Source organism: Nannobrachium achirus (genome assembly GCF_963921795.1).
Source record: "Nannobrachium achirus genome assembly, chromosome: 4".
NCBI classification, from domain to species: domain Eukaryota; kingdom Metazoa; phylum Chordata; class Actinopteri; order Myctophiformes; family Myctophidae; genus Nannobrachium; species Nannobrachium achirus.
Window position 1 is genome coordinate 5,222,795 of NC_137813.1, and position 12,500 is coordinate 5,235,294.

The 12,500-nt window shown below is 41.2% G+C and overlaps 1 protein-coding gene across 1 annotated transcript in view; it reads left to right on the forward strand.

Annotated features, from left to right (window-relative positions):
* The window catches only part of cep112 (centrosomal protein 112), a gene marked incomplete at both ends in the record, with an annotated part of 95,387 nt that extends 88,385 nt beyond the window's left edge, over positions 1 to 7,002 (forward strand). Inside the window, 2 exons of the mRNA XM_080722977.1 lie at positions 2,276 to 2,383; positions 6,874 to 7,002. Coding sequence (XP_080579103.1) covers positions 2,276 to 2,383; positions 6,874 to 7,002 — 237 coding nt within the window. The remainder of the gene's footprint in view (positions 1 to 2,275; positions 2,384 to 6,873) is intronic.
* Positions 7,003 to 12,500: the final 5,498 nt, after the last annotated feature.

A 12,500-nucleotide genomic window follows, 5' to 3' on the forward strand; every position in this document is an offset into this window, starting at 1 on the left:
GGCACCAAGTGCACGCGGTGTAAGCTTGTAGATCTGTTTCAATAGTTAAAGCATTAAATAATGGAGGCCTAATCGAGGCCTAAATGAAGTATTCAATCAATTAATTAAACCACAGTCTTGAAAGACCTCCGCAATAAAACTCCAGCTCAGGGCCTGCAGCCTTAAAGCATGCAATTATTCTTCAACACACATCCAAACTTTGTTCGGAGGGGGCATACAGACAGACATCTAGAAACAAATCGATTAATCAAAAACAGTAATTGTAGAACTTTGCCCATGTCTGTCAGAAGAGCGAAGTTTGAATGCTCTTGCACCTCCGAGAGGTCCGTTCTAAACAGACACAGAAAGTTTGGGCAGAACATGGTGTGATGTTCGGTCATAAGTAGGCGTCAAAGTGGGCGTGATGTATTTAGGTTTTTGTTTTCTCCGTCCTGCCAGCAGCTAAAAGCAGCCATAGTTTAGAAGAGAGAGAGAGAGAGTTTTTTTGGCGGAGGAGGTTAGGTAGGGACTGTAGCCATATAGGAGCCAACCCTACAGGAGGTATACAAACCTCTGTAATCCCTCCATGCATAATAAACACTACCTGGCGCTAGAAAAAAGGCAGCACATGTGATGTGAACCCCTGTGACGAAGCTCCCCCAGCGCGTTGGGAGGGAGATCTAGTTGCTAAAGCCATGGGCTCCCAGCCCTGGCTGCATCTACACAGTCCTGTCTCAGTGGTGGCATTTATTCTTTGAGCTTTATGTGCAGGTTACTGAGTGTCTGCCGTTCACAACTTAGAACTGAGTTCTGACGCAGGATAAAACGTGTGTTGTCCTCTCCAAACTCTGTCTCTGGGTTGCCAAGCCCTTCTTGTTGCAGCCTTTATAGGGATGTTCACATGTTTGGGGGCTCGGCTCACGTCAGCCTCCCACATGATGGGTGACCTCCTCAGGTGGTGCTGACTGGCGGTAAGCAAAGGCAAGTCCGACGTCCCCTTACTCCGACTACTTGGCTACGCGGGCGGTTAGGCTTAGAGATAGGGTTAATAATGGGGAAAGTCGGATGAACGCAACATCGGATAGCGCGTGACAGAACAACGTGCTGGTTGGTGACCACGCTGTTAGCGTTTTGTTATTCGCCACTTAACCGGTGCACTAGTCGCGAACATTCTACAGTACAAGCTCACAACACAAGCTTGTAGATCAGCTTTTATTCTACCAAGATAATTTGGTGTACAGGAAAAAAAAACAGGAGGAAAAAGAGAATATGAGCACTAATCAGTTGAACATGTGTTCACATATCTGGGATGCACTGCTCTGACAGGAAACAATCACCGGCACACACTGGCATAGGACAGTGTTGGTCCAAGCATCTGTACGATGTGTTTTTTTTTTCTTTTTTCTTTTTTTTTTTCAATAAATAAGAGATCCCAAAAGGTAAGGTAAGATAAATATCCTAAATGGACCAAGTGAGTGCTGGGGATCTTTTCCTGAGGAAAAAGAGAAAAGAAATAAAAACAGGAGAGGGTTATTTTTTAATATATATTTGGTTGTGTCAGGCTGAGAAACACACTTAGCTTGTAGATCTACTATTTTGTCAGGATGTTTACAAATGCTGTTTGCCTATAACGTCATGTCCTGAATAGAGGGCATGCGCATGCATAAAGTGAATGGCATATCGAGTGGCAAAGTGAGTTTAATGTCATTTAACATTGTTTAATGCAATCAGATAGGACTTTTCTGTTTGGATGTATAATTATGGGCTGTCAAGGCCAGAAAGAATTTGTTTTGCCACTCAGTAGGCGTTCCCACATAACTTCTGGGTATGATGATGATGTCACCTGTGTACCCTCTATAGCAGGGGTGCCCAAAAGGTAGTTGGTGATCTACCAGTAGCATACATGGGCACACAACGCCTTGTGTGCTTGTAGATCGGCTGTTTTCACTAGTTTTGTGCGACAGTCATGTATGATGAAGCAGGGCTTTGCTTTACCAAAAGACGTACACATTTGAAACTTGGAAATACGAGGTTTCTGCCCGACAGTGACGATATTTTAGTGATTATGTTGCGAGGAAAACGTTGAGATAATAACCATGTTTGGTTAGAACTGACTGAAAATAACGTTGTACTTCAAGTTTAAAATGATACTAAATATTTTTTCAAGTGTCCAAATGAATTCCAAATATTATCAAATGATCTCGCGGCACCCCTGGACTAGCTGCCGTCACAGCACCCCAGGGTGCCCCGTCACCCACTTTGAAAACCCCTGCAGTAAGATGTCTCCTGTCCCCAGATGGAGAGAGTTGAGGAGGACCTGATGCGCTCCAAGTCTCTGAGAGAGAAACAGGCCCAGGAGTTCAACCAGCAGCTGGAAGAGCTGCGACACCGCTACGAGACGCAGGTCTGTACTTCTGTCGTTCTGTGTGTGTGTGTGTGTGTGTGTGTGTGTGTGTTTGTCTGTCCGTTGAGTGCTGTAGACCAGTGGTTCTCAACATTTTGGGCTGAGACCCCTAAAATAATTATATTTTAACTGGGGCCTCCCCTACCTGATGAGCACTAAGAGTTGAGACATTACATGTTGTATAACACAGTTCTATTGTGAAAATAGCAGACCTACATGCTCTGTGAGCAGATAGGTCGGCTATTTTCAAATTTTTTGCCTCTAATATTTGACAATTTGACCAATGTTTAATTTGTCCTTTTAGTGGTATTAACTCATTTCCCGCGATCCCCGTCGAAACCGGAGATTTCCCGCTGTACCACTCTGCGATGCCCGTAGATCCCGGAAATGTAATTAGCTTTAATCATTATGAAACAATTAAAAGTATGATCGCAGTATATAGCCGTTTCGGAGTCTTAGGCCCGCCTCCTAACTGTATCCGGCCGTATTTCCTGTTCTGTCCGGATCTAGGTTTCCGTATCCTGTCAAAGGCCCAATTGTAGCTGCCGTCCCATAAGTTTGCATTGTAAACAGAGGAAGGAGCTGGACGGTCATATCATCGTCTTTCACGCGTTTTTTTTATTTGATAGCTGTTTGATTCTTGTGCCCGCCTGGCATATGGTCCGCGCACATATCGTCTGCTATGTGCGCACAGCTGGCCGTTTCCAATGTTTTCTTATGTAAATACTGGCGGATACAGCAGGATACTGCCTGGCAACAGATTTGTCTATTCCAATGGATCTTTTTTTATTCGAAAGCTGTCATCTTGTCTACCGGTCTACTACATGAGTCGTGCACAGATCATGCACTATGCGTGCATGTGCCCACGTTAAAAGGTAAGGACAATTTGGCAGGAAAACAGTTCAGCCTATGTTTAAAATAGCAGCACATGAGTTAAAAAGTATTTAAAATGTGCATATACCCTGTAGTGTATACACTTACAACTTTATGTTGGTTTGTTTACTGTTGAGTGAGAAAACAATGTTGCACATTAAGTTAATCACACGCTTTAGATGGAGCCTAGATTGGGCTCTGCGTAAAAAAATAATAATGACACCTCTAATGCAATCTGCATGCTCCAATACAAGCCTCTCCCCCCCCCCCCCCCCCCCCTTCTTCCCATCCATCTCCTTCTGATTAGGAATGTAGAAACGATCCCCCCTCCTCGTTGAAAACCCAGCATGTTGATAGGAAGGCCGTCTGATTCTATTAACTCGCGGTGGGATGGATATTATGGCTGGAACATGCTGTGATTGCATTGGAGGGTGAGGGTGGATTGAAGGCACCGTGTTACATTGTCTCTGTTATGTGTCAGGTTGTATCGGTTTGGTTTTAGCGTTTTCACGTTCATTTTCAACTCCGTTAACCATAAGACCAAGTGCTACTTCGGCTTAAAGCTACAATGTGTGATAATGAATACGTTATTTCAACCAATCTATATGGTATACAGTTAGCTTGCAGATCTGCCATGTTTTGTCAATTTCTTTTTTGGGCCGTTCCACACCCAGCTCAGCCTGCCTCATAACAAGCATAGCCAGCGCTCATTTAATTTCTCAGACACACTGCAAAAAAACCTACTCTAAATATAAGAAAAAAAATATGTTTTTGAGTATAAATCAACTAAAAACAAGTAAGATTATCTGCCAGTGGGGTAAGAAAATTTTTCCCGGTAAGATTTCTTGAAATAAGAAAATATATCAAGGCTTTAGGGAAGTCAGGGATTCTTAAAATAAGTTCATTAAACCCCATTCCAAGTAATTAATTAAGTCATATAAACTCAAAATTAGTTGGCAAACCTCTTTAAATAGGTTTTTCAGACTCATTCCAAGCAATATATTTAAGTCAAATGGACTCATAACTACCCATTTAAGTCATAGAAACTCAAAATTAGTTGGCAAACTTCTTCAAATAAGTTTTTCAGACTCATTCCAAGCACTAAATGTAAGTTAAGTAGACTCGTAATTAGTCATTAAAGTCATAGAAACTCAAAATTAGTTGGCAAACCTCTTCAAATAGGTTTTTCAGACTCATTCCAGGCACCATATTTAAGTCAAAAAGACTGATAACTAGCCATTAAAGGTCTTGAAATAGGTGGTAAAATCCCCTTTCAAGCACTGTACCAAGTCAAAGAGACTAATAACTAGCCATTAAAGGAGTAGTTCACCTCAAAATGAATTTTCTATTGCGACCCAAATCCATTCGGGTCCCGATCCGGAATCAATGGGGGTAAATTTACAATAATCGGATTGTGTCTTAGGAATGCAACTAATACAAACAAATATATTCTTGAACTCAAGTCTCCATGGCGTGAGTAAACAAAAGAAGAAAAGTCATTTTGGGGGTGAACTACTCCTTTAAAGGTCTTGAAATTTAAGTGTTAATCCCTTTGCAAAATACCCTAAAGCTACTCAAATAAGCGATAAAAAGCAAAACCTGAAATGTATGAAAGAAATGAAGGCATAATGAATGTTCTCAAAATGTATTATAAAAAAATAAAGTGTGAGAGTGTTACAGCAAATTGTTTACAGTACACTGCATTTATTTTCTTCAAAGCCTGGTTGGAAGGGGGAACACTTGCAGCATACAGAAATTGTTTGTTTTAAACACATGAAACAAAACAAAACTCAAGTGCAGTGACATGCCAGCAGCATCAGAGATTAGATTAGGACTACAAGCTCGCACCGCCTCAAACAACAGCGCCCCATACAGTGCTCTGACCTATAGGGCAATGGTTCGCAAACCTTTCTGGTCGGAACTCAAAAGAGAGATTAGATTAGGACTACAACCTCACACCGCCTCAAACAACATCGCCCCATACAACGCTCTGACCTATTGGGCAATGGTTCCCAAACTTGGTCGGAACCAAAAAGAGATTAGATTAGGACTACAAGCTCACACTGCCTCAAACAACAGTGCCCCATACAGCGCTCTGAACTATAGGGCAATGGTTCCCAAACTTGGTCGGAACCCAAAAGAGAGATTAGGTAAGGACTACAAGCTCACACCGACCCGCTTTGCGCCACGTGAGGTTGTAGATCTGCTGTTCACAGCACACAACAAAAGGAATAATACTAAAACAAAAATAACAAAAGTGCATGTAAAATGTAAACACAGGCGCAGTTACAGTACATGTCACTATCTGGGATGGAGCTTGAAAAACTAGCAAGTCAACTGACCGATAAAATATTATCGTGTGACGTAATTCCACAAATTAGAAATGCTCAATAGTGGGCTCAATAAGCAGGATCGATAAGGTGCTAGTTATGAAAATGTACGAGCTCCTTCCCCAATCAGTAACACCGCCACAAACAACACTGCCCAGAACAACATCGCCCTCGAACAACGTCGCTCCCGAACAAAGTTCCCCAGAACTATATAGTGCAATGCAGGTTGCCAAACCTTTCTGGTCGGAAACCCAAAATAGATTAGTTTGCACTCGGGACCCAAGTGAAAACAGCAGATCCTTTACTCAAGTACATTTTTAATTCTTGACTTTTACTTGTAACAGAGTACTTCTATATTGCAGTATAAATCAGATTTGAATCCATAGCCATCTCCAGACTGCATTAAAAAAAAAAGAACATTTTGACTCCAATCTGGATAGGAAATTAGATTTGGGCTGGATTTGGGCCGCCAGTCTGAACAAGGCCCAACTTAGGGGGAGTTAGGGAAGCATTCACTGATCACATTATCTAGCACAGTGGTTCTCAACCTGTGAGTTAGGACCCCCAGAGGGATCCCCAAATTAGTTTTGGGGGTCCCCAGATGATTAACATAATGTGCAACATTGTTTTCTCACTCAACTGTAAAGAAACCAACAAAGTTTAAGTGTATAAAGTGTATATGCAGATTTCTAAAGTGACAATTTAAAGACTTTTTTGATTTTAAATGACAAATTAAACATTGGCCAAATTGAGTCAAGAATTGTGAAAATAGCACTACATGCTCACAACGCCTCGCAGTGAGACGTTGTGAGCATGTAGATCTGCTATTTCCTCAATAGAACCGTGTTATACAAAATGCAACGTCTCCACTCTTAGTGCTCATCAGGGTGGGGTGGGGGTCCCAAATCAAAATATGATTATTTGGGGGGTCGCGGCCTGAAAAGGTTGAGAACCACTGAGTTAGGGTAGCATTCACTGAAGTGAAAACAGCAGATCTAGTAGCTCACAACGATCCACTTTGCGCTGTGTTATGAGATTGTAGATCTGCTGTTTTGAGCTTGTAGATCTGCACACTCACTGACTGATGTAGTCCTTCCATTCAGCTTAGGACGTTGTATGCGTGGGTGGTATCTCCCTAATGCATGGCATCATGGAGGACTTCAGTTTGCAGTACTGAGAGCACTGTAGACGCACTAGTGGGGTACGCCAGATGAAGGGCATAGTAATATGCCATGAGTTAGACGAGTCCCTTTTGAAAGTCCTCCTCCCAAAGGTCATCACCGGCAGAGTCCCAATGCAGAGCAGGCAGTTGTCCTCACCGACAAGGACGACAGGACTGGCCAGAGGACGCTGACGAAGGAAGCCATTGGGGTCTTCAGTAGGCTGGTCAAAGGACAAGTCAATGAAAAAGATTAGAAAACTAGTGCAAACATGTTTAATAGCATACATGACCAAATTAAACCACACTACAGTATCTTTCAATAAACAAGGTTCCAACATTATTCTGACAATATAATATATCGTTTTTGCAGAATATCAAGGACTAGTTTATTAACTATTTAAAAAAAAAAGTACTGTACAGGCATTACTAACTTACAGTATATGCACACTCTCACCTTAAGGATGTGAAACATGGCCTCTCTGCCATCTCCCGGGGGGGGGCACTGAAGATGGGGAAAGCTGTGGCAGGATTCCCAACAGCGAGATGGACTGCTCCACTGGGTTTCACTGAAAAGACAACATATGGCAGTCAATGCATGAAGACCCAAAATGACTTTTTTTCTATTGATTACTCACACCATGTATATTTATGTATAATATTTACCCCCATTGATTCCGGATATACCCGAATCCATTTGGGTCCCCATCCGGAACGAATGGGGGTAAATTTACTCTAAAAACAAAAGATATTATTGAACTCAAGTCTCCATGGGTGAATAATCAATAGGGGAAAAAAAGTCATTTTGGGGGTGAACTACTCCTTTAAATCAAGGACAGGCGCTGTACAAGCAATCTAAAATAGCATAATGATGGTCAATATTCCACGCACAGTTATCAATGACAACAGAAGTGTATATAAATGCCTGTCCACAGCATCTCCAAAACCAAACTTTTGTTTGGTGAGTCACGACTTTCCGACGTGCAGATCAGAACACAAACTGCACATTAACACCAGTGGTGCAAACTAATTCTGTACTGTACTGTACACTGGCAACAGTCCGCCATTCCGAAACACCGCTATTCCGAAGCAGGGTTAGGGTTAGGTTTAGGGTTAGGGTTAGGGGTAGGGTTAGGGTTAGGGTTAGGGTTAGGGTTAGGGGTAGGGTTAGGGGTAGGGTTAGGGTTAGTTAGGGTTAGGGTTAGGGTAAGGGTTAGGGTTAGGGTTAGGGGTAGGGTTAGGGTTAGAAGTCAACGTTCGGAATAGCGGTGTTTCGGAATGGCGGGGTGTAACCCTGTACACTTGAGTTAATTTTACTTCAGTTGAGTATTTCCAGTTTTCAATACTTTGACTTCTACTCCACTACATCTGGACTCAAAATATTAAAATTTTAATGGGTGCATCTCTCCTTTCAAACATGTTTCCTTTCTGACAGACACTAGCCGTCTCTCTTAAGGCCCATTCCCACTGGGTCAGATAACAGATAAAAAATGGTGGATGGTAGATACAGATAAAACAAAAAATCTGCCACAGATATTTCTTTTTATTGAGAGAGTTCCTGGGGGTCCCCAGCTAAATGATAATTAGGAACCAAATGGACGCTTATGGGTATGTAACTCAGAGTGTACAAATTTACACTCCGAGTTAAATTACCATTGATTTCACAGCAATGGTCTTCAACAGGGGGTCTGGGACCACTAGGGGGTCCTCAGAGTTACTAGAAGGGGGTCCTCCAAATCTTTGTGTGATAGAAACTTTTTTCCTCCTATATTTTATATTAACCACTTGAACCCTAGTATCCATATTCTGAGAACTCTAGACAAAAATAGCAGATCTACAAGCTCACAATGCCACAAAGAGGTTGGACATGAATCCAAAATCCACTGATGATGAAACTATATGGAATCTATGAACAGGTTGTGGGGGTCCCTGCTTCATCTCTCTCTCAACTAAGGGTTCCCTGCTTCATCTCTCTCTCAACTAAGGGGTCCCTGCTTCATCTCTCTCTCAACTAAGGGGTCCCTGCTTCATCTCTCTCTCAACTAAGGGGTCCCTGCTTCATCTCTCTCAACTAAGGGGTCCCTGCTTCATCTCTCTCAACTAAGGGGTCCCTGCTTCATCTCTCTCAACTAAGGGGTCCCTGCTTCATCTCTCTCTCAACTAAGGGGTCCCTGCTTCATCTCTCTCAACTAAGGGGGTCCCTGCTTCATCTCTCTCTCTCTCAACTAAGGGGTCCCTGCTTCATCTCTCTCTCAACTAAGGGGTCCTTGGGCTGAAAACGTTAAAGACCCCCTGTTTAGATGTGGCAAGTCAAATGCTGCCACCTAGCTGCTGGTTGTATGTTTGCTAACCAGGCGATAACATTATGCACTCCACCTACACAATACAGACATGCTAGCGCCTAGCCCTGACATTAGTAATGTCAAACACACAAAAAAGTTTTGTCTGTCCGCAATAAGCACAACCTTGAAACATTAAATGTGTTTTACAGAAGCTACAGCCCAGTGACTCCACAGGCAGCTAGCGTTAGCAGCTAACAATGCTAAGCATGACCAATAACACATGAAACACAAGTTACACAACGTAAGATTTACACATGTCTAGACACATACCTGCGAGCGTGCTGGCGATCACGTCGTCCACTTCCATGATGCAGAGTAGTCTTTTAGTATTTTATTTATCCAACTTTGACGAAATGAAAAAGATGAATGAAAGTCTGCAGCCGTTACACTGCACTGTTTGAAACGGGCGGGCGGAGGATGGGAGGAGACTACGTAACGTCATGTGTTCTGTTCATTGGACCATACCATCTCCTCTGAGGGGGTGTTCCAGTAATAAATATATTTTATATTTGCTAATAACTGTTTCCTCTAAATAAACGTTTTGGATTATGCACGTAAAACAGTGTATAATGTAGATTCACTTGTATTATAACATTAATAAATTGCGCTAAGTTGATATTGTGAAAGCACAGAATTATGAGGACTACCCCTTAACTTCAGGTCTTCCAACAAGTGAAAGTGAATCAAGAAAGCCTGATAATTATAGGCTATTTGCCATAACATCTATGGCGAAAATGATAAAAGAAAGATTATCATATATGGAGAGGAAATTATATAGGCCTACAGAAAAGGAAGAAACACAATGGGTCAAACCACATCTGGAATATGATTAGGAAGTAGAGTTGTAGAAGTATTTTTTTTCTTCTTTTATTATTATTACCCATAATAATATTATTATTATTACTATTATCGCATTCCTAAGTCAATAATTTGATTATAATAAATGTAGGGGTAGGGGACCCAAAAGTGTCTTTGGGTCCCCTACCGGAATCAATGGGGGATTTATGCTTTATTGGCTTAGGAATGTGACAAAAACAAAAAAGACATTTCCATGAATTCACGTCTCCATGGGGTGAGTAATCAATAGAAAAAAAGTCATTTTGGGGGTGAACTACTCCTTTAAGAACCCAAAAGGAATGAGTGTGGTGTAATTAACCCATTATGACTTGAGCCATACGACCTGGGCCTGATTCTACAAATGCCTTAGTTTTCAAACATTGTCATGCCAAGGTCCCCCAAAATGATGTATTTGAACACCACTTCGAGTCCGAGAGACATGTTATATATATAAATATATATATAGGTTTGGCTGTTATGAGGTGTGATTTCTATATATTTGCTTTATTATTTATTTAATTCCATGTACTCTGATCTTGCCATTTGAAAGCCACTGTACTTAATTAAATGTGAATAAACGTGATGTTGAACAACATTTTTCATTCCAATATGTAGTGTGAAAATAGTTATTGCGACCTTCGGTCGCTGTTTCTCTGAAACCGTACAGATCTTGTCTGTGTGTCCGTGTGTCGGTCACAGCAACTGTTGTGACATGTGAGTCAGAGTGATGTCAGAACCGGTTCTGACATCACTCTGACTCACTGACCAAGTTGTAGGACTCCCCTTTTTGCCCTTATGCAGCAAGCATGGAGATCCCTGATGTCATCAATATTAAGCCCATATCTGGCAACGCCCATGTATCCATATATGGAAATCCCTGATGTCATCAATATTAAGCCCATATCTGGCAAAGCCCATGGACATATCCATATGGAGATCCCTGATGTCATCAATATTAAGCCCATATCTGGCAAAGCCCATGGACATATCCATATATGCCATATATGGTGTCATCAATATTAACCCCATATCTGGGAATGCCCATATTGTAGTCATTGTATTTCCATATGACCTAATCAAACACTGAGATCCATACATAAAGACAATAGGGTATTTTACTAGTTTGGTACTTAAAATAAGTACTCAGAGCTACTCATTTTCTTAAAAGTGACACTGTGGATTCAACCTTTGTCTCAGAGGGTAATTTTTACTTGATGTAAATGTGAAATATTATAATTTAAGATCTAATATCATGGTAAGAAAAAAAAGAAATATTTTCTTAAAACAAAAATCATCATCTTGTACAATTTTATCTTCTTTAGAATATAATTTTTAAAACTAGACCAATAAGAATTTATGGCTAGATATACGATTGCAAATCTTGCTTAGTTCATTCATTTTTGCAGTGCACATGGACGTTCAACATTAGATTAAAGTTCTCAGTCCACCACAACTGGCTTCACTCATAACGTTCCATAGCAGCCAGTATGTCTTCTGTCAGAGGTTGAAACAAAAGGCTCTTGCACACCTACTGCGACAGGTGCTGTCGAGGAGTGACCAAACAATGGTCGGTGAACTGAATAGGCAAAGACTCCACGCACACTGTCTTCAGATGCAAACAATGGGGATTTAATAGGGATACAACGTTTCGGTATTTAAACCTTCATTGGGCTGATGAAGGTTTAAATACCGAAATCCCCTTTTTTTGCATCTGAAGACAGTGTGCCTGGAGTCTTTGCCTATTCAGTTCTGTCAGGGGTTGACACTAAGGTCTCAGAGGCATGTGCCAGTCTGGCAACTACAGATTGATTTTGATTGATTGATTGAAGACTTTATTAGAAGTTTGCATAGGAAAAGGTACAGTTTCATGACGGTACAGTTCACTGGTACAAGGTCTACTAAAAGGAGATCCATGAAAAGACTAAGCTTATTTCCACTGGAAACCATTGAAGTATCTCATATAACATTGAATGACAGACAAATAGAACACAGTACTATGCAGTAGATATGTAAAGAAATACAAAAAAGAAAACAGTCTAAACAAGTCTAAACAAACAGTATATACAAAGAAGGGGCAGGGGAGGGTAGGGTTGGGCTAGGTTAGTTTTTTTTACCAGTTGCGAACGGCTGCTGCCTGTAAGTGGTTTTTCAGGGCAATTTTAAAGGATGCTAGTGATCCACACTCCTTTATGACCTTCGGTAAGGCTTTCCACATTTTGGTGGTATAGCAGAAAAAAGAGTTTGACCCTTTGTTGGTTTTGAAAGTGTTGAAAGTGATCTGTGGCGCTGCCTCTGGTGTTGTAATTATGGACATCCTTAATGTTTATAAAGTATTTTGACAGGTACTGGGGTATCATAGTGGTGTAGTGTATCTTGTACACCAGGCCCATTGTAAGTTGCTGTACTCTGTCATCTACTCTGAGCCACCCCAGATCATGTTCTACTTGCCCAAAGGTCATGCCCACATGCCTGAAAAGTAAATTGTGATAGATACAGTAGGTACACTTAGAATTACTGTTCTTTTTTTTCTTTTTTTTTTAATAATTTTATTCCCACAATTTTGTAACCCATTTTTT